Consider the following 23740-nt stretch of genomic DNA (forward strand, 5'->3'; position numbering starts at 1 on the left):
CTAGTGATGTTAAATCGGCATCGTAGCGTCTCAGCTGTCACATGAAACCTTTTGTGAAAGGCTTTAGCCAAATCCAATTTTGGCGAAAGGGCAATTGCAATCAACTTTGTGGCTCGATCTGCCAGGTCATTTCCATGGGACATAGGTCCCAGTAAGCCTGAGTGAGCCCTAATATGAGTTATAAAGACAGGGAATCTTCACTTAGCCAGGGTAAGCTGAATCTTTTGAAAAATTTCTACAAGTCTGCTAGATGTCTTAATTAACCCAGCAACTTCTAATGCTTTCACTGCATTAACCACATAGAAGGAATCTGAAACAATATTTAAGGGACCTGGAAAGATTTCCAAAACCTCTGACACCACTAGGCATTCCACAATTTGAGGTGAGGTTTCATGGTATTGTTTGGATGTAACCTTATCATTAACCACATAGGCACCCACTCCTGTTTTAGACCTGTCCGTATAAACTACCATTCCATCTGGGAGTGGCTCCTGAGACACAATATGTGGAAATATGATAGCTTGAGTTAAGGCAAAGTGTAAGATGGGATGCTTAGGATAATGATTATCTATTTGACCATTGAAGGAAGTAACCAGCACTGCCCAAACATCAGAGGTCGCCGTTAATATTTGGACTTGATGGGCAGTATAAGGCACTATCAAAACCTTAGGCTCCCTTCCAAAATGGGTAATGGCTGCTTTTAGTCCACGAAGGGCAAGCTGAGCGACTGAATCTGGATACCTTTCAATAATCTTTGCGGGAGAAGCATTGGGATGAATCCATAACAGAGGCCTTTCTTGCCATAACACAGCAGTTGGTAAGTGTCTAGTTTTAAAAACACATAAGTCAAAGGTTTTGGTTTCATCTATGCGTTTCAACTGGGCATCTTGTAAAGCATTTTCTACTACTTGTAGAGCACGGCTCGCAGCCGGTGTTAAGGCCCTCGGTGAGAAAATATGAGCATCCCCTTCCAAAATATCAAATAAAGGTTTCAGCTCGGCCGAGGGAATTTTTAAAAATGGTCTTAACCAATTTATATCACCTAATAATTTCTGAAAATCATTCAAAGTATGTAAATGGTCTCTACGAATCTCTAATTTTTGAGGAACTATTTTTTCTGGATAGATAATCATCCCTAAAAAGGAGCCAATTTCTGAAAATTGAACTTTCTCAGTAGCAACATGCAGACCCCACTTTTCCAAGGTGTTTAATAATAAGGGGTATGAGGTCTGTAAAGTAATTAAATTCTTATGACACATAATAATGTCATCTGTGTAATGGGCCAGCAGCAGAGAGGGAAATTGTTCTTAATTGGCTCGAGGGCCATTTGTACATACAGCTGACATATAGTGGGGCTGTTGGCCATGCCCTGAGGCAGAACTTTCCACTGATATCTTTTATCAGGTTCAAAATGATTAATAGTAGGTAGAGTAAATGCAAATCTTAGTCTATCTTGTGAACACAAAGGAATTGAGAAAAAACAATCTTTAATATCCATAATTATGATTTTCCACTGCTTAGGCAAGGCAAAGAGCAAAGGAAAGCCTCGTTGCACAGAGCCAAATAGTCGCATCTGTGCATTGATGGCTCTTAAATCATGTAAAAGTCTCCCCTTTCTGGATTTCTTTTTAATGACAAATATGAGTGTATTCCAGGGAGAGGTAGAAGGTTCTAGATGACTGAGCTGCACTTGTTCTTTAATTAGTTTTGTAGCAGCTTCCAATTTTTCAGAGGATAGGGACCACTGAGGAACCCACACTGCTTCCTCTGTGAGCCAGGGTATGGTCATAGAACCCTCAAGGCAACTAGGGAAAACCCAGGCCTTGTCTTCCTATGTTTGATTCTTGTGAGACAGGATCTAACCTTCCTTGTTCGTTCCTGCCAAGACCCTTCCCTTCTTTAAATCCCATTCTCTTTATGATGTTTATAGCTTGAGGGGAGTACTCACTGGTCAGAACTAGCCCTAGGTCTTGTAAGATGTCTCTTCCCCAGAGATTGACAGGGAGAGGAAGCACATAAGGTATAAAACTTCCTGTTTGACCCTCTGGTGCCTGCCAAGTCAACGATCGAGAACTGACTGTGGGACTGGCCTCGTATCCCAATCCTTGTAGGGAGTGGGACGATTATGTAACAGGCCATGCCTTAGGCCACCAATTAGAAGAAATAATACTTTTATCTGCTCCCGAGTCCAGAATTTCAGTAAAGTTCTTCCCCTCTATTGTTAACTGTAAGGTGGGTCTAGTTTTAAGGTCAACCACCAGATGAGCGAAGTCAGTTCCTGAGGAACCAAGCCTGTGAGCACCTCTAAGCTTCTCGGTGGATGGAAAACAATCATGCAAGCTTGGAAGGACAACAAATTGAGCAATCCTGTCCCCAGGGGAGATGGAGAATACACCTTGTGGGCTAGAACAGAGAACTTGAAGTTCTCCGGTATAATCCTGATCTATTACACCGGGGTGTACCACGAGTCTTTTTAAAGTAAGAGAGGAGCGGCCTAAAATAAGGCCGACACTTCCCCCTGGCAGGGGGCCTCTATAATCAACTGGGATCAGCTGCACCCCCATGTGTGGCATTAGTAGGACTCGGGAAGTGGAACGGAGGTCCACTCCTGCGGAACTCCTTGTGGCTCTGCAGCGAAAAGTGTCCCCTGAGTGTTCAGCAGTGTCCCATATCTTTTGGGGCCCTGAGATCTTGGGCCCGTATATCCGTTTTTTGAAAAATTTTCTTCCTTAATGGCTGAGGGATTTGGAGGGAGGATCTGACCTCTTATATCTCTAACAGAGTGGCAATCCTGAGCCAGATGATAGCCCTTTCCACACCTGGTGCACACTTTTGATGGTATTTGATTATTTGGGCATTCTTTCTTCATATGTCCTGCCTTCCCACAGGCAAAGCATTGGGCCATATGTTTTGCAGGGAATTTTCCACGATTCTGCCCTTTAAGGAGGACTGCAGCCATTTCTAAGTTAGCTGCTGCAAGTCCGGCATTAGTAAGGGGACCTCCCAAGCCGCGACAAACTCTTAACCAGTCTTGTAGCCCCTTGGCTCTCCGAGGAGCAATGGCTGCATGGCATTCAGCTGTGGCATTTTCAAAGATCATCTTTTTAATTAATGGCATTGCTTGCTCTGGTTCTCCAAAGATTCTGCCAGCTGCCTCAGTCATGCAGGCCACAAAGTCAGAGAAGGACTCACTGGTCCCCTGAGTTATTTTGGACAAATAAAGATTACTGCCTTCCTTCCTAGGGAGAGACTTCCATGCCTTTATTGCAGCTGATGCTATCTGTGTGTAGACCTGCCAGGGATGAGTGGTCTGGTCGTTCGAGTGTATGCCAACTCCAGTCAGCATGTCAAAAGTCCATAATTGTTGTCCCTCAGTGTTTGCATTAATCCTGGCTCGTGCTTGCAGTGCCTCATGCCACAAGGCCTTCCACTCTAGGTATTGGCCCATATTGTTAAGTACTGCCTTCACCGTGTCCTGCCAGTCTCCTGGCGTCATAGCAGCTGCACTTAACCTCTCCACTTGGGATACAGTAAAATTAGCCCCAATTCCATATGCGTGTACTGCCTCAGCTAATTCTTTGACCTGCCTATACTCTACTGGGGCATGAACACGGACACCTTCTGCCCCTTCAAAGACCGGAAATGCCAGCTGTAGCTGTCTCCGATCTCCTGGGCTGAGAAATGAATTAGAGATGTTGCCCAGGGAATAGGCCAGAGGCAAGGGCGGGACCGAGGGGCTCAAGGTCTTTCTTAGTCTTATCTTGGAACAGTTATTTTTTGCATAGGCGGCTGCTTCCTCCCCTAGGCTTTCTTCTTCAAAGCTGCTAAGGTCTATGGAGGCAAGCTCCTTAGTGGGGTATAGGGGGGTCCTTTTGACCTCCACTTTCTCTTCAGCAGCCGGTGAAGGGTCCTTAACCTTAACAGGCCCTGCAGTGGCCCCTGTTCCTTTTGAGTACTCTTTTCTTTGACCAGGCTCCTTGGCCTGTCTCTGTTGCCCAGGCTTTTTTGCCTGCTTCTCCTTTCCAGGCTCTTTGGCCTTATCTTTTTCCCCAGGCTCCTTGGCCTGATGCCGGATAACATGCTCTGTTTCTGATACCCTGGAGTGGACCTCTCCTGAAACTTCTTGACCTGCACTACTAGCTGTGCTGCGAGCTGGATCCCCACAACACAAATAAGCTAAAAACAAAAGCAAAACAAGCAAGAGGCCAACTAGTGCAGCGGTGACAATGGGTGACAATCCTCTCGCAACAAAGGCTTCCACTCCAAACATATCTCTCAGAGACATACCTCGATCCTGTAGTTTTTTAACCCGCCCCGAATCTCGGGGGGGGGGGGGGTCTCTGCGGTGCCTTGAAATTCCCGGGTTTCAGCACCAGGTTGTTCCAGGCCTCTTCCGTGTCCCCTTCGCCTGCGAAAGAGACACTTGAGGCAGTGTTCGGGTAGTTACTTCCATGAGGCTTTATTCTTGTATCAGCAGAAGTGGAAGACCCCAAGCCCGGGAAAGGCACTGCTATATGTACCCTAGAGTGGCTTGTTCACTTCTGATTGGCTGTTCACTCATCACCCCATATTACACCCCGGGATGGGCAGTGACTTTGGCATGCTTTTGCCTTTTGCACCTACACAGTTAGTTGTTTACTTGTGGGAGCACAGGATGCCCACGCCATCTTGTAATGGCAAATGTTGTCACGCTCACCGTGGCTCCTAACACATGCAGAGTGGGAAAAAGAAATCTTAGTACTGCCTTGAGATTTTTGCCTAACACAGTGATCAGGAATGAAACAGAGTTGACTTGGTTTGCATTCCCTGTACAGAGTCTGATGTTATTGACTTCTAAATATGTGGTAATGTAGTGGGCTCTACAGCAGCATTAGGTACAAATGCCTTTGGGGCTACACAGTTCATATAGCTCAAACACAGCAAGTACATTCTTAGTGGTGGTATCTATATAAGGTTTGGGAATCCATCAGCTGATTCAACTGCATATAATTAAACATTGCAAATGTAACCTCATTTCCAAGATAAACTGTCCAGTTTCATGCGACAATCATGTGAACAAACATGGAATGCTTTTCTATGATTTGAGGATTTTCCTGTTGTCTGATACTGTGGTCCTAATATAATTTGTATACCCAAAGGGAACATTGCAACTGATGACTTTATGTCCAGGGTGGGACTTTTGGAAAGTAGAATCTATTTTCAGGTTTTTATGTCAATAAGTATGAGGTAGCAGTAATGTGATTTCTTTGGTAGTTTTTATGGCAGGGTTATTATAAAGGATCAAACTTGAACCCACCCATTCAATGTCTCTTTCTTCCTCTTTCAACACATACCACATGCTTGCTCTTACACGTGTTTATCATGCTATTGCCATGTTGTGGTATGTAGGAGGAGCTAAGGTGGGAGGAGTAAGGAGAGGAAGAGGAGCTAGAAGAGAGGGAGTGAAATGAGAGGAAAACATGGAGGTGGATGTTCACGTGTCTCCTGTAGTCAAAGGTAGTTGGTATATCTATGTTGGGTATTGGGTTACACTTCTGATTGAGTAAGCATCTTGTTATTGATCATTACCAAATATATAAGACTTAGGATAATTTAAACATTAAAGTCTTATTTTCTTACTGGGCCCACATAGATGGTAGGATGGTCTCAGCCTTGCAGAGACAGCATGGGAGATTGGCACAGCCATCTCCCAAGCTAGCATCTCATGGGTGGCAGGGCTGGTGTTTCTAGCTGGTCATTTCTAGCTGTGGCACACACATGGCCTCTGGCCACAGAACATGATGGCTGAGGTAGGCAGAGCCACCACAGCTTAGATAGTCAGATTGACCAGCGGCCATTTTAAAAATATTTACTGCAACAGTGGTATAGCTGAGAATGAAGTTCAAACCAGTGCTAAACCCTTAAATCTCCAAACAAATGGCCTAGATAAACCTCTTTATAAGTAGACAGGGTCAAGTATTTCAATAGAGCAACATAAAGCTGATGAATGTATAGTCCTGTGTAGGTCACCTAATTTTGACTCTTTTCTCCTACTTTCCAAAGTTCTACTTTTGACAGTCTGAGTGAAGATAAGGAAGAGAGGAAAACAGAGGATCTGGAAGTTTCATGTTTTGCTGGGGCCTACAGTCTTAGAAGTGCCAGGAGTTCCCTTCTGATTACCATGGCTTCTATAGATACTCTGGAAAAGGTTTCATCTGTAGCCTCATGAAGACTCACACACCATCAGGTAGCTCTAATTTGTAGATCTCTTAATAAGGTGAAATACTTTCTCTTGACCTTTTGATTGTAGACATCTAGGTCAGCCTCTACCAATGTGGAAGTTCTCATCTGTCAGCGTTAAACTGACTCAAGATTTCTCTCTTCTACTGATCATCTTTCAAAGTAATTTGTAGGTGCTTTTCTTATGTTTTAGATAATAATGTCAATCATGTAACTTTGCTAGCAATTTGTGTGTAGAATCATTTTTAAAAATCATATCTAAGGCTTGAATTCTGATGTAGTTACAGTTTCTAAGGTTGTTTCCCACTTTCTCTCTTTTATTGAACTGGTAACATTTTATGCGAGTATTTAACTTTATCTTATAAATCAGACTTGATGTGACAAAATTAATCACAATCTTTTCCTACTTTTCAACAATCTGACAACTGTAAATGGTTGAAGTAGTGCCTGTCCTCATGCTTCAAACAATAAAAGGAAATAATTTAAAAGTCAAATTTGATGTCTCATAGTCATGTTTAAAACTATTCTTAGAAGTTGCCTAGATTTACAAAAAGCATAGTGGGTAGAAGAAAATGGGAAAACTCCAGATTCTTAGCAATAGAGTGATAAAGTTCCACCTAAAGAGAAAACAAAGCTCAGAGGAGTTGAGGGTAAAATTGTTTTGACTATCCAATTTAATGTCTACAGTTTTGGGAATTATTGTTATCCTCAGTTTGTAAATAAATATTCTACAATTTAAAAAATTAAATTACTTAGTCATGGAATTCAACTTACAAATTAGAAACTGAGATTTGAACCAAGGGGCTGTTGGTACAAAGCCTGAGCGTTTACTTTGTATCCTTTTGATAATGTAATGTATATGTTTGAAGAATCTGCTAACAGGAAAAGGACATGTTACTGAGATGTACTGTCCATTTGTACATATTTCAGATGTACAAGTGTACATCTGAAGTTCAGGTATATATAAAAGTGCTCATATAATTGCTTGGTATGTATACCATTTATTTTTATTTTCATGATAGATTAAAAGAAAATAGATAACAAATACTTTCCAGAACTTCATGAAGTTTATTTCTTTTTCTTGTAAACACAATTTAATTGAGGTTTGTAAGGTGGAAACAAGACAACTTTAGAGAAATAACTATTTTGGAGATGTCAATCCTTCTTCCAGAGAAGCACTTCAAGCACATTTAGTTTCCAGGTGGCCACGATGGAGTTACTAAAGCCACACCCACAGTGACACACCTACTCCAACAAGGTTATACCTCCTAATAGTGCCACTCCCTGGGCCAAGTATATACAAACCATCACATTTCACTCTCTGGCCCCCACAGACTTATTCAAATGTATAAGTTTATGGGGATCATACCTACCTATAGGATAATAAAAAATACATTTGGTCCAACTTCCAAAGCTTCTATAGTCTATAGCAGTCTCAGAAATGTTAAAAGTACAAAGTTCAAAGTCTCTTGAGATTCATTCAATCACTTTAGCTATAATCCTCAAAGCAAGATAGGAAACCATCTGGGCAAAACGTCTAACTCTGCATCTCCGTGTCTGATGTCCAAGCAGTCATCAAATCTTGAACTCTTTTTCCATCTTTTTTGACTGCAAGAAACTTCTTTTTCCTGGGCTGGTTCCACTCCTTAGCAGTTTTCCTCAGTAGATAGCCCATGGCTCTAGCATCTTGAACATCTTTGGGTCTCCTAGGCAACTTCAATGCTATAGCTCCTTGTTTCAATGTTTGGGATCCACACATAATCTGAGCTCCTCCAAAGGGCTGGCATCACTTCTTAAGCTTGGCCCTCTGTAGTACTCTAAGCTCAGGCTGATCTACTCCATTGCTGCAGTTCTTGGTTATTATCCCATGTTACTGTCATCTCCAATATACTGAAATATCTTCTGCTCTAATTAGGCTTCACCAATAGCCTCTCATAGGCTCTCTTCATGGTGTCAAGCTTCAACTCCTTTGTATGACTCCTTCAGTCCTGGGTCATCAACTGTAACCAAGGTTGCACCTTCATCAATGGCCTTCCCTGGCCACTCACAGTGCCAAGCCCCAGCTGCTGTTCATGATCCCTTCATGCCTTCCAAACCAGTACCACTTGGGTACTTTTACACATTACAAAGTACAGGTGCAGCACGAGTTACAACCTTGGCTGTCTCTGGAACAGAGCTTCATTGTGCTCTTAGGAAACACTTCCCAGAAGATTTCCCCTCAGTGATGCTGATCTCTTCTCAATCACTGCTAATTTCTTAGGTCCAGTTATCTAGCACAAATTGTCCCAGTAGTCCCTTCTATTTTTCACACTAAAGCCAGAGTCACATGGCTGAAGCTGCCGAGTTCTGCTGCTTGTAAAAGCTGGAAAATGCCCCCCCCCCTTGTTCAGTTACATTATCACCAGCTTTCTGTTTTCCAATTCTTTAACTGCCTAGGCTTGTCTGTCCTGGAACTTGCTCCATAGACTAACTTTGAACTCCGAGATCTGCATGCCTGTCTTCTATGCACTGGAATTAAAGGTGTGGTCCACCAAGCCTGGATTTAAGATTTTCTTCACCTAGAACTTGCTCTGTTCTAGGCTTGTCTTGAACTCAGAGATCTGTTTGTCTTTGCCCCCTGGGATTAAAGGCTTGTACTACCATGCCTGGACCTAAACTTAGCTGGGTGGGATTTTGCCCCAAGGTTACTACTCCCTTAATTCAATTTAATATCATTGAACATAGGATTCAGCTTCATTTCACTTCCTGGTATCCCTTTGAAATTCAAGCCATATATTTTATATTTTTCCTTTCTCAGCTTCCTATGCTTGTTTAAACTGCTCTTCATTAGACTTAACCAGAGAACAAAGTCTATGATAGGCATTTCTGAGACTTCCTTTGTCAATGAAATTACCCTTATCCTCAGGCAGACTCTTTAGACAAAGACAAAATTAGCCATATTCTTCACCCAAATACCACAAAACCAGTCTCTAGGCCATATACTGAAATTCTTTCCTAAAACTGCAAAGTTTGCATAATTCAAATAATTCTCAGTAATGAAGTCTTCCATATTCCTACTAAGCCCCATTTAAGGTATTCCACTACTTTTCAAATTCATAGTCCCCAAATCACATTCTTAAAAAAAAAAAAAGCATGGTCAGGCTTATTACAGCAACACCCCACTCCCAGTATCAGCTTCTGTCTCAAGATTTTACTGCTGTGAACAGACACCATGGCCATGGCAATTCTTATAAGGATGTGGATGGTGAGAATGATTCACAGAAGAGCTGTCTAAAGTGACCAATTGTCTAGTGCAGCCACTCTATGATCACTTCTAGATAATGTCTCATAAAATGGAAATGCTGGGATCTTAACTGGGTCAAGAAAGAATATCTTAGTATACAAAATTAGGTAATAGAAGCTCCATGCAATGTTTGACATTGAGACAGCATGTATTAAGATATATATGTTAGTTGGGAGGACTGTATGACTCCACAAAATTTTGGAGTAATCACTCTTTAAACAATTACTATGCCAAAGTTTATGGCAACTTGTTGGACATTTCATCTAAGGTCCCTCCCTTTGAGTCCTGAGAGTCTCTCATCTCCCAGGTCTCTAGTGCATTCTGAAGGATCTCCCCAAACTCCCACCTCTCTAAATTGCCTATTTCAATTCTTTCTGCTGTCCCTCAGGACCTCAGTCTTTTTCCCTCACCCAATACAAGATAAGGTTTCCCTTTCCTCTCCCTCCATTCCACTTCCACTTTCTCTCCCAGATCCCTCCCTCCTTCCCCACTTGTGATTGCTTTCTTCTCCCTCCCAAGTGGGACTGAGGCATTCTTGCTTGGGCCCTTCAGCTTGTTGACCTTTTTGAGTTTTGTGGACTGTATCTTGGGTATTCTGTGCTTTTTTTGGCTAATATCCACTTATTAGTGAGTGTATACCATGCATGTCCTTTTGGATCTGAGTTACCTCACTCCTGATGTTTTCTAGTTCCATCCATCTGCCTGCAAAGCTCAGGATGTCCTCTTTCTTAATAGCTGAGTAATATTCCATTGTGTAAATGAACTACATTTTCTATATCCATTCTTCTATCGTGGGAAATCTGGGTTTTTTCCAGTTTCTGGCTATCACAAATAAGGCCGCTATGAACAGAGTGGAACACGTTCCCCTGTGGCACGTTGGGGCATCTTTTGGGTATATTCTCAAAAGTGGTATTGCTGGGTCTTCAGGTAGATCTATTTGATGAAATGCTCCACAGTAGGAAGAGGGGCTTGTAGAGCCCACCTCCAGCAGGAAGACAGGCATCAAATGAGGGAGGGGGTTGTCATCCCACAGTCAAAACTCTGACCCATAATTGTTCCTGTCTGAAAGAATTACAAGAATGGAGAGGAACCTGAGGAAAAGAAGGTCCAGCAACAGGCACAAGGGGAGGTCCCAAGGCCTGACACTATAACTGAGCATTCACAAAAAGAGACCTATCATGTCTGCCCTTGAGAAGACCCAACAAGCAGCTGGAAGAGTCAGATGCAGATATTTGCACCCAACCAATGGACAGAAGCTGCTGACCCCTGTGGTTGAATTAGGGAAAGGCTGAAAGAAGCTGAGGAGGAGGGTAATCCTGTAAGAGGACCAGCAGTCTCAATTAATCTGGACTCCTGAGATCTCTCAAACACTGGGCCACTAAAAAGGCAGCATACACCAGCTGATATGAGGCTCCCAACACATATACAGCAGAGGATTGTCCAGTATGTGTTCAATCAGAAATGATGCCCCTAGCCCTCAAGAGACTGGAGGCTCCAGGGAGTTTAGAGGTCAGGTGGGGTGGGGAGTGGGAGGTGGGGATAATCTTGTGGAGACAGGGGTGGGGAGGAGGTATGGGATGTGGAAAAGTAAGAGGGTAGACAGGGTTGGGAGAATAAAATCTGGAGTGTAAAAAAAAAAGACAAAAAATAATGTTTATTGCAAATTGATTCAATTCTTTTTGGAAGGTTTGAATTTATAAACCTTATACAGTTCTCCTCTACAGTTCTTTGATAAACTGAAGACAGACTTAAGGAAGCAAAAGGGATCAAACTATAATGTTTATTTAATTAATCATCAAGTCAGAATCAAGGACAAGGTTAGGCTTCCTTTGGCCTTCAGAGAATCAAGATGACAGGATCCAATAACTATTCAATAGCAAAGAGAGGTTAGAAGTACAGAACAATAATCTAGGTACCTTGTTCCACCACTCTGCTTATAGTTCTATCACTAATAAGCTGTTATCTCTCTCACCACACAGGCTTGTGCACATGCACACATACCTGCCCACAGGCACACAAAGAAAAATAACATAAACGTGCAGACATATTCTTTCCCCTTCACTCCAGCAAATGCAGGAGAACATGTCCTTATGGTAATCAGGAGTTATTGTTGTTCCAATGAGATTTCTATTCTAATCTAAGAAAAACCCATTTCTTTCATGGTCAACAGTTTTGGCTTTACTGCATATTCCTAGTAGAAAAGTGTTAGTCAGGAGATCAACTGACACTATGTATCTATCCTGGACTAAAAGAACATTTCCACAACAGAGGTGATAATAATAACGATAATAGAAGCACAGGACATTTTATTTCATATTACATTTATTATGGGAAGTGAGATGCAAAAAATCATATTTCAAAAATTTTGAGGACAAAAGTAGCTAACCAGTTGAATCTCAGTATTTTACACATCCATTAAAAAAACTGTCAAATGGGGGTTGGAGTTTATTTGTGAAATCATTATCTTTCTATCAACATGACCTTCCATCTTTATTTGGGAACAATGTTCAAGAGGTAATAATTTTCTTAAATAAGTTATTTTATGATCTCTGTAGATAAACAGGATACCATAACCCTCATACTTCACATTTTAAGTATTACTGTTTTTCCATTGATTAAACATTTTAGTTCATTTTGATATTTCATAGTGGCTGTACACAAATGATTGTCATGTTTACAGAATTCTCTGGTGACATCTAAATTCATATACATTTTTCAAAAGTACACAGATTTCTCTTCTGTAAGAACAAATATTGGTGAAGATCAACATTTCAGGGATTCTATTCTTATCACAGGTCAACTGGCCAGACACAGTTGTCATGAAGTGTCTGTATGGTTGGTTAGCCTTTGCCCATTTCTCAGGTGTGAAGACCTGATTTATTTCCCAACCTGAACAAGAGTTAGAGATGATTGTGAGCTGCCATGTGGGTGCTAGAAATCAAACACAGATTCTCTGGAAGAATAGTAAATGCTCTTAACCACTGAGCCATTTCCCCAGAACCAGCAGACACAGACTTGTAAATGCCAACATTAGCTCATTTTTCTCCAGGAAAATGTTCTAGGAACATTCAAATGTTAGGGAATGTATGTGTATTCCAACATTATTCAGAACCTTTAGTGAAAAGTTGTATTTGTAGTTTGCAAATGGAATTCTCTATCAAGGGGGTAAGTCTGGTATTTTCATTCATATCATTAGCACAGCAACTAGCTAATACCCCTTTTAGTCCCATGAAACCAGGGTCAACACAATGTCAGCCTCTGATCTTTATTTAACAGATAATTTTCCTTGAGAATAAATTAGAGAAATTTCATCAATTCCTTAACAAAAACTGTGGTAAACTAGGTATTTTTTTGTTCCTCATTGCCACTAATTTGATAATGGTACTGGTCTTGGTATTATTCTGTCCAGAGCATCAGTGTCTTTATTAAGAAACTCCCAATTGTCTTGTGCTATTTCTATAATTTGTTTTCATCTCAATCTTTATTTCTCTTTGGTCTGGGTACACAGTTTTACTAATTTCAAGAGAAGGCTTGTGATTGTCTCTTCTTTGAGTCATTATGTACACTAGAGAAATCCAGAGATACTTAACAAAAATGTAAGCTTTCTATCAGGCTGTGCAAATAAATATTGGAAAAGCCCAAATTCAGCTTTTAAAATATAAGTGGTTTTCCTCAGTGTGTGTTATTTCCATTTCCAGATATGGTTCTGAACTTGGAAAATACCACTAATAACTCTGGATCTGTCCAGATACCAGACTCAGTGAGATACTAAATAGGCTGGGTTTTATTCCATGTAAAATCTGTCATTTGGGTGTAATATCACTTAAGGAAGGGTGTTAAATTTTCAATATTAATATATGCAAAATCGGAAAGTCATGGAAAGATGTATATATTGTTTTGTTAATGAGTTATTCAAATGTAGCAGTATGAATAAAATGCATTTTGTGTGCACAACTATTTGGATATGCTATTTACAACTGGCTGTATATGTATTTTATGTGTAGAAAATGAAAATACATATTGGTTAGGAATTTTGAGGCTTTTCAAATATTATTTCTTTGTTCTGCTTTTCTGCAACTTAGAGAAATTTGATAATTCATACAAGGTATGTACACAATCACACTCATGGTATGTACATACTGCCACACAATTAACACAGAGCATGTGTGAGGAATGTAAATTAAACCCGTGGTCAAAGAACTGACCTTACTTGTGACTAATGGCATATGAAATTATCTCTGGCATATTTAGAAACATGCCAATGTACCAACCACTTCATTCAGCCTTTGTGGTAAATCTGCTGACAACTCTTATGATGATAAAAAAAAAAAAAGCAAAATTATGCCCAGTTCCTTCTACTGGAAGAATCAATTCTGTCATTGAATACATACATACAGACTTTTGTTGATTTTATTAACTTTCCTACATGTACCTACTTGGTGGTAGGAAATAGCCTTTAAATGAGCTATATCATGCTATTTTTTACTACACATAAAAGTGGCAAAGTAGTCACCCACAGACTGTACACACTTATAGAATATATGGATGTACCACAACCAGCTACAGTATTATCACACATTAGTACAACAGAGGTAAATAAACATAGAGATTAAGTAATTGCTACTCGAGAGTTTTCCTTGAATTTTCAGGCATGGTTGACTTATCTTTAATAGCAGGCATCTGTAGATACTCTTATAGCAAGCCATATTAGTCTTTCCTCTCTTTTAAGGACAGAGGTGCAGGACTAGAATACTGCCATTCCCAATGTATCTGAATCATTTAAAGACATGATTGAAAGTGACTTATGCCAAGATGTGGCCGAAAATGAATGCTTGAGAGCCAACACTGAGATCATCAAGATTGTTTCTGGATGAAGAACAGCACCTTCTGCCAATCCACACACCATCTTCACAAAGTGTCCTCAAAAGCCATGTGAATGAGAAGAAACTGCTTAACTATTTAGAAATTTTTCTAAAGATGAGACATGTTATTAACAAAAAAACCCAACAAAATAAGTTAATACTAGCAGCAATGTAAACAAAACAAAACCAACAAAAAACCCAACCCCAAGCAAAATTATAAGTTTCCCCCTAGTGGGGGAAACCCCTGATGACATTTCCACACTGAAGAGATCTAGAGGTTAGCCCTTCTTTCTCATTTAATTCTCTCTCATACACATAGATCCTGAGACAATCTCATCATAATTACTGTTTTGTTGGTTGATCATCTGTGTCTTTTCCTGAGGAGCAAAATATGTGACTTAATTCTCAATACTTTGCAGCCAGTTAACTTGATGAGTAATTAGTATTCAGAAATCATCAGGAACATTCTCTGTAAGGCATTATTTGAGTTTCTCTTGCTAAAAAGGGCTTGTGTTTTAGTACTTTTTCCATTTGGGAGCCTGTTTTTCATTGCTAAATCTTGCAACCCACTAGGATGAGTTGAGTTAAGTGAATTGTACCTGGCATGCTAGTAGTCAGGAGGAGAAATTTCTATTTCTATAAATTCAACTTTTTGTTTTTGTTTTTGATTTTTGGACACAGTTCCTGGTTAAAGCTGATTTGAGTTTGAATCAATGGCTCCTCTTTTGTCATGGCTGGCATGATACAGAGATGTGGGTTAATCGCAATCACTATCATTGAGCTGCTTCTTCATGTGAAGCATCTGATCAGGCTTTCCAACAGAAAGCTGAAATTATGCCCCCACATGCCCTCTGAGCTAGCATCAATCTTCACAGAGCAAACTATAATTACATAATGTGTGATCACAGCTGATGCACTTGCTGGTATAACTGCCTCTTTTTGGCACGAGATAGTTTGGCTTTAGTTTCATAGTCAACAGTCTTTATTCTCAAATTGGTTTCTGAGATATTTGAGTCTTAAAAGAAAAAAATGTGTAAATAACATCTTGTTGTGCCATTCTGGCCCCCACCGTCATCTCTCTGAGTCCTCAGTTATTTGGATGTCCTTTGTGATTGGTGTTACCTTGATTTTTCTAATAGTAAGTCTTTCCGGATTGCTTCTTGTTTGTATATTCACACAGATAGACTGGAGTTACTTTGAGAGAGGTTATTCAGTTGTGGCAAGTGAGAGCTGAGCTGGTGAGTGTTCACTGTTAAATATAGCAATGTATCACTGTGAGACAGAAAATTCCCATCCCAATTCTTCCTTTATGTTCTTGGTTATTACAAATCAAAAATTTGATTTCTGTAGCCAAGGAATACTTTTTCTGTTCAAAAAGTAAGACAGTGTTCATGGAAGTCTGTTTCAGTATTTACAAAGCTATTTTGCAAAAAAAAATGTTCAACATTGTGTGGTTCTTTGCAAGCCTGTGTGTCTGCAGGGATCCCTTTCATAATCACTCATCAGTTGCAGAATTTTGTTAGGGGAGAGTATGGTCCCAAGGATGGCAGGAGAGTACCAGATTACCAGTTTCATTTGCCAGGGGACAGCAGCTGACCTGCATTGGGAAAGAACCAACCAAAGAGGCTGCCCACATATCAGGGGACACTGTTAACAAAAAACAAAATGTTCAGGTATAAGTGTGACACAGTAGGTACTGACATGGGCAGAAACAAGGTTCCTAATCCATTGATTGACCATGTAGACAAAGCTGTGGCAGTGACAATGTCATCACTTTAGATACTTCAGAGTTCAGTGTCACCACACTGGGGAATTCACAAGCTTATTTTTCACACATCACTAAGAACAAAGCAGGAGAGAGGAGACAGTCTCATCTCCATGGCAGCCTTGTAGATAATTAGTAAATCTGAGTCTACATATGGCCACAACTGGCCAGTATTCAATAAAAGCACATAAAACTATACACAGATGTTATTCTAAGATATTGTTTTTTTTTTATACTGATCTGAAAACACAGACAGGAGATACGGTGAATTATGTCACACTAGAAGGGGACCTTTAAAAACCAGTCTCACTGTACAAGTCAAAGGAAACAGTGATTTCTCACGTATTTGCAGTAAATATAACAGTGAATACTAAGAAGGCTGTACAAGAGAGAGACATTAAAAGCACACTTTCATACATCCCCTAATAATAAAAGCAGGCATCCCCTTGTGTTCTGTTTTTGGTGTGGTATATATATATGCCACAGCCAGAACGATGAGGCAAACAGCACAAACTGGGAACAGCTAAACCTCAAGACTTTGAGATCCAGATAAACTACAACTTCCTTATCTTTCTTTCTCTGCTTTAGGATTCAGGTTCTAAGTCCAGATGTTAAGTAAAGCTTCACATACACATTCAGTCCAGCTTCAGCTTCATACTCACTCTATAACACAGGAAATCCAGACACTCAAAATAAGGTGTAGTTGATGATTTTGAAGAATAAAAAAATTGTATCCAAGATTAAAGTACGTTCAGTAGAGCTGAACTTGGCATGGTAGAAAACATATGAACCTAGTTTACAACTATTTCACTTTGGACATACATACACATGGGTTCTGATTAACTTTGACATAACAAAATATTAATTTTATGTCATTGATTCAAAATGAAAGGTGATCAGTATTTTATTATATGCTATGTGGTGGCCAAGGCAACAAAACCACCTAAGTGAAAAGGTGTTCTTAGCCAGGCAGTGGTGGTGCATGCCTTTTCATCCCAGCACTTGGAAGGCAGAGGCAGGTGGATTTCTGAGTTTGAGGCCAGCCTCGTCTACAGAGTGAGTTCCAGGACAGCCAGGGCTACACAGAGAAACCCTGTCTCGTCTTGAAAAAACAAACAAACAAAAAGATGTTCTTATAAAATCATTCACAATAAACAAATTACAATGAAAGCTGGAGTGTTTGTCTCATGATCATAGAAACAGAACAATCACAGTTTAAATAAGAACTCTAGTATTTCTGTGGTAAGTGGTATAGCATCTTTAAATTGTAAATGGTGAATGAACTACCAGACCCTGAGTTCCATTTCTTTCATTATTGATGCCAGAAATATGTCCTATTTATTTCATTAATAAAGCATTTGCTATCTATATTTCAAGATCTAAGATGTATTAGGAAGGTCTAAATGACATGTGAAAGAAATTAATGATGTAGGTTTTGGGGTAGGCCAACTCAAAGTCCCAGATCTGGGCCTCAGTAATATCTGAGGTCTACATCATCTATGAACTCTTGGGGTGTGTAAAAGGGCAGATCCTGTTGATCCAAGTGGCAGGATCTCCATGACACAGGGCAACAACAAGATAACCAGGAGGAGTCCCAGTGAGGAGTCAATATTGATGATGTCACAGAAGCCAGAGACCTTGAATCAGACCAATGATTCATTGCAATAAACATTTGCAAGTGACAATGTGTGTACAGAGAGATATACTATGGGACACATTGTGACACACTACAGCTTCCCTGATGAGATGGTTTATATGCTTTTTATGTGTGTGAGGTTTTTTTTTGTTTTGTTTTGTTTTTGTTTGGTGGGGGGAGGTTGCAAGGGTAGAGGGCAGTTATGAGAGGAGAGGAAGACGGGTGGAACTGGGTACATGATGCAAAAATCACAAAGAATCAATAAAAAGTTTTTAAAAGAAAGAAAAATTAATGATATATATATATATATATATATATATATATATATATATATATATATATATATATCTTAAACTAATATATGTCATACAGACAGCAAGAACAGTGATAGAGTGATATCACTCTGTCTTGGCAGAGAGAGTCTGCCAGGAAAGTCATTGTGTGCCTACCTGGATGAAGAAGACAGGAGGTCCCAGTGATGTCCCGAAGGTTGAATTATGTGTCACAGACTTATGAAAAGGAAAAACTTCAAATACAGTTTTACTATGAGAGTGTCTATGGGTAGGTACCATAATATTAACACCTGAGCAGGCTTGCAGCTTAATGTATTTATTTGGGAAGGATATTTCCATGGATGTTTCTAAAATCTCTCAATTCTGTAAGATACAAAAGGAAAAAGCAAAAATCTATTTGTACCATTTTGTGATGTTTCTATAGTCTTTGTACAAATTAAGAATTTAGTTCAGGTACCAAAAAAACCCCCAAATTTATTAATCAAATATTTCCTCTTAAGGTTTTGCTTTGAGAGGCACCATACCAAAATGAGCAGTTTTGATTTACTGAATTTGGGAAAGATGCTTACAACTCTCTCAATCTATGTATTGCTAAGGGTGCAATATAATCTATGTATTGCATGTTTACTTTAAACCCATAAACATTATTGCTGATCAGGACTGTCTTTTCTCTCCTATTTGACCATAGGAACAGCCTGTTGTAGTACTTTGCAGCAAAGGATTCCCAGGGCCCACCATCTGGAGTGGACCCTGAGGACCATTGTTCCTGTGTATGTGTGTGTTGGAGGGTGTGTGTTCGTGTATACACAGCATGAGTGCTGACACGTGACAGAAGGTCCAGGTATGTGTAAGATAGGAGACAGATAAAATCCCAGCAAAGGGGTCTAAGCCAAATGAGTACTTACACTAAAAGGGAGAGTTTTATACTAAATCTCTAATCATTAATATAGCAATTTGATGAGTAATTTGACAGTAATTTCTACTTTATAAAGCATCCTTAATAGAAGCCAATTAGTAAGAAGCTGAAAATGTGTCTTATTAAGAAATTCATTATAAGTTTCAAGTATAACACTGTAATTATCATGCTTCAATTCAGAGGGTGCTGTCACCGTGACCTACTTATGCAGTTACATACCCAGTTATATTGCTGTTGTAGAAACCAAATGCAATGTAGCTCAGGATGTGGAGCTCAGGTGTAATTTGTATATTTTCAAACTACAAAATAGAAATAAACTGAAAAAAGGCCAAAATAGGTATGTGGCTGTCCCACTGATATTTGAGTCGCTAAAAAGGTATATGGCAGGTCCTCTTTTCTAGTTCATCAGGAGTGGTTTCAGCAAAGGCAGTTACCTGTTGCTCTTTGTTCCACATCTAAGTCTGAAGTGTTATAACTGCGGCCTGCAGATTAGCACTGTCTAGATGATGAATGCTGGGAGGAAGGCCTTCCCTAAACCTTTGCCATGCTCCTCCTCCATCCTACCCCAATGTACAAGCTGCCGCCACCCCAATTCTGTGTGTCAAGGATGCTCCCATGCATGTCTATCCTTCGGTAGAAATCAGTGAGGAAAGATGGCCGCCCAAAGTTCAAACTATGATTTCATGAAGATCTCTGAAGTATGATAGCATGTCTCTTAAAAAGTGATAAATCTGAAGGAATCTAGGTTGTACATTTAAGCAACCAGAAACTGTTAGCAGAGGACACACTTACATTTCAAAATTTACTGTCCTCCTTAATTCCATGACTCCAGTCACAGATACTTTCTCTAATGTAAGAAAACACTATTTTAATGTGGTCTAAAGCACAGGGATGCACTTTGCTTTCAATGCAGGAAAATGTACAAATATAAGTTCATGTTCTGTATAGGCAGTATTCACAGTTGGAGGTATAGCTAACTTTTCTAACAAAAACTTGCTCACATAAAAAGGGTTAGCTTTAGATGCCTATAGCCAATTCATATTTGTTTTTATATATTTTTGAATATTTTCATTTCATCTTATTTGTCCCAGGAATAACATAATTTTTTTTTTCAAATTTTCACATTGAGAGTCTTATTAGCTACTTAAACTTTTGCAGTACTAGCATCCTCTTGTGGTACTAGCATCCTTACCTCAGTAATACCAGAAATTACCAGTGTTGCTAATAGTTGTTTTTGATAGTTTTAACATAAAGCAGGTATTTTAGTGGAAATACCACCCTGTAATAGACTGAGGTGAAAATACCAAATGACTTCTGTGTAATAAAAATGTGTGTATAAATAATAATGTATTAAAAAACAGCAGTGGCAGTCATTTCTTCTGAAGTTGGGATGCAGACTATCTGCAAGCTTAATTTACCTCCTGTATTCTATCAGTGTGAAATGGGGTATTATTTGTGGAGAACCCGACAACCCATAATAGATAATTCTTAAACTTAATAGTTGCTATTACTCCTAGGTCTCCCAGAAAACAATAACAGCAAACCCAAAACAAAACAGAAACCCAACTTCTAAGCTTCGACACGAATACCACAGCTTTAGTCCAGCACAGAGGACGGGGCAGGGCGGACACAGCAATTGGGGCGCCGCAAGTTTTGCAGCATGGACTGCAGAACACCCTGTTGTCTCCCTTTAAGCTTCTTACTTGAAGAAGAATCTGAGGAAATAGATCTTCGAGTCTGGCCACTTTGTGTTTTAACTAACTTCTCATGTTCCCTAATTTGTCTTTGTAAATGGTTCTGGATGGCAACTCCAAGGGACTCTGGGTCCAAGGAAGCACCATACACTTCCCAGGTCATGCCCTGGTCATCCCACACCACGTCCCTCACTCGCTTGGACTGTTTCAGCTGCAGCTTGGAGTCTGCACCCAACTGTTTCTTCTTCTCTCCAGGTGTGAGCCCGACCTGGGCAGCAGCAGCTGTCACATTGAGCTCCTTCAGGAACTCGCTGACCCGGCTGCCCCTGCGCGGGCTGGCCTTGACCGAGCGAGAAGGGGTCCTCTTACCAGAGCCTGGGCTCCAGTCACTTGTGCCATCTGATGGCAGGCTCAGGCTTGTGACTGTCTGGGTCTGCCTGTGTTCTTCCAAGGTGTTCTGTTGGCTCTTCCTCCCCGGGGAGGGTGCAGGATTGACTTCCGGTCCCTCACCTTCATTTCCTTGAGATTTAGGATTTAGCAGTACGATTTTGGCATCTAGGGTGCTGGTGGCTCCGGGTGCAGGGTCTTTCACAATAAGAGGAGAAGCAGGCTTCTTGTCCTTTGCACCTCTTTTATCAGTGGGGTCCAAGCTCTCCGGGGGGTGGTCTTTGTTGGCACCTCCACGGGAATTGGATGGTTTGCAGCCTGGCTCTGCTTTGTGGTCATTTGTAGCTTTCCCTACAAATTCAGGTTCCCTGGGTCCAGAGTTCCCCAACCCCTGATTTATCTCAGATTGATTCCCTGCCAAGAGGGAAATCTGGCCAATGGGACTAGCTTTCTGGGAGTCAGGATTAGTACCTGCAAGCTGTCTGGAGGTTGCCCTTTTGCTTGTTGAAGACTGCAGGTCTTCCTCTGTATCCGGATTTTGACTGGAGGCCACATGGCTCAGTGGGGATTTAAGGCCTTCAGCTGGTTGGCTCACTGGTTTGCATCCCCCTTTGAAAGCTGCAGGAGTGGCAACAGCTGACTGGATATGCACCTGTGGTACAATGCTGGGGCACTGTCTTGACTCCTGGGGATCTACCATGTTGTTAGAGAGTTCCAACAAGTGGCTTCCACTGCCCTTGCCATGGCAAATGACACGCAGCTGCTCTTGCCCATTGAGCTCCGGAGCAGGATTTTCCTTTAAGAATGCGGGAAGGATACTGGGGCTGGTAGAGACAGACCGGCTCTCCACACTTGCCACTGCCTGCACCTCAGCATCTTGCCAAGCCCTGCCAGGGACTTCCTTGGTCTCACTTTCAGCTTGGCAGGTCATTGTACTAGCTTCTTTGAACCTTGACACTAGATGCTGTGCTGGCAGCTGTGCCTGCCTTGATTCTGAAGAACATGTGGCCTCTCTGTTGGTGAGGGAGGAGAGTGGAGAGTTTTCTGACTTTTCAGCTGTAGTGTCCGAGGCAGTGGCAGAGGGCTGTTTGTTCTCTGAGCTTCCCCCTTTTGCTGGATGTTCACTGGACGCCACTGTGGTGTTATTGATGGCTTTCTGTCCTTCCACCACAGGTCCGTCTGCAGAAGGGGATGAGTGAATCCTCATTGCTATATCAGGAGTCTGTACGATTCTCTGGCTGTTTTCTGGAGAAGGAAAATCACAGAGCACTTCATTTTTGCTGCTGCAACAAGTGACCCTGGTAGGACAACTTGACTTTTCAGGTTTCTCACTGTTTGAGTTTGCCTCTGATTTCACCAAGGACTCTTCAGGTACTGGACAGGTGCTAGCATTTGGTGGGTCACTTTGAATGGCATGGTGAGTGTGCTGGACTGCAGACACTAAAAATGGCACAGAGATAAGTTCCTTTTCTGCGGTAGCATTTGGATCTGGTGCTGTTAACTCCTTGCTTCCTTGAAACTGGGAGTCATCAGGTGTTTTCTGTTCGGGAGACACGTGCTCTGCTTTATTGAAGACATCAGGAGATGCCATGTCTTGCTGGCTGGACTCATGCACACAAGCTTGCATCAGGGCCTGAGCAGCTGTATCGAGCCTGAGGCCGAGTTCTGCAGGAGCATTGCCAATGCCACTAGCATTCTTATCTGACCGAGCTGGTTGTTCTGAGACACTCTGCAGTTCCCCTCGAGATTTTTCCTTCTCAGAAGCTGCCACTATTGAAGCTTTAGTCACCCTCAGAGGGTCAGGTACAGTCCCCATGGGACCTTTCTCCAAGAGCACTCCAGTGTTTGTTCTCAGTATGCTTTCTTTCCACTGGGAAGTAGTCGGAACTCAGAGAAAAGACATAGGGATGAGTCCTCTGAAGATCTGACCTGTGGAATGCAGACAGTAGTACCATTAATATGTTTACCTTTTGGGGAAAAAATAAAGAACTGCCACTTTTATAAGATCACATAAGCTCATTTTCTACTTGAAACTAGATTGATGGTACAGGCTTGTCTTCCCAGACCTCAGAGGACAAATGCAGGAGAGTCCCAAGTTCGAGGCCTACCTGGACTAGAGTACAAGTGGAAGGTTGGCATGGATAAGGCAGTGAGACTCTATCTTAAAAGGTAAGATAAAGGTTAGGAGTGTAACTCAGTAGCAGAGCAGCTTCTAGTATGTGCAGATGACATCGGTTCAATCCCCAGGACTGAAAAACAGTTAAGCATATGGCAACAAAATGACATGCACAAGAAACTCACAACAACAACAACAACAACAACAACAACAACTAAGTGTCTCCTATCTGTTGATATAAAAATCTACTTGAAGTAGAAAGACTTTAAAATTTATTCTAACTGTACTAATATTATTTTGTACTAATATTATTTTTTAGTTTCTCTTACATTCCAGTGCTGTTTATTAAATAAGTTTTTAATAAGACTACCTTCCATATCTATTTCAGAAGTCATCATTGTAATCTGATTGGTCAGAATCATAAAACCCTGCAGTGCTACTGGAACTAAATTTGTGACACACTGAGTAGGCCCCTAGGAGATCAATAATCTTTGCAACAGAGTATCCAGAAATGGGTTTGGATTTAAGTGGGATTTTAGTCTTTATAAGAGAGGCATTTCAAGTCTGAT

The 23740-nt window shown here is 40.9% G+C and overlaps 1 protein-coding gene across 1 annotated transcript in view; it reads right to left on the minus strand.

The window, feature by feature from the left end:
• Positions 1 to 11250: 11250 nt before the first annotated feature.
• Positions 11251 to 23740, minus strand: part of Gprin3 (GPRIN family member 3) — an 82475-nt gene continuing 69985 nt past the window's right edge. Inside the window, exon 3 of the mRNA XM_076932161.1 lies at positions 11251 to 22984. Within this exon, the coding sequence (XP_076788276.1) occupies positions 20571 to 22871 (2301 nt within the window). The 5' untranslated portion in view covers positions 22872 to 22984 and the 3' untranslated portion in view covers positions 11251 to 20570. The remainder of the gene's footprint in view (positions 22985 to 23740) is intronic.

The sequence above is a fragment of the Arvicanthis niloticus genome, chromosome 4 (assembly GCF_011762505.2).
Source record: "Arvicanthis niloticus isolate mArvNil1 chromosome 4, mArvNil1.pat.X, whole genome shotgun sequence".
In the NCBI taxonomy this organism is placed as follows: Eukaryota; Metazoa; Chordata; class Mammalia; order Rodentia; family Muridae; genus Arvicanthis; species Arvicanthis niloticus.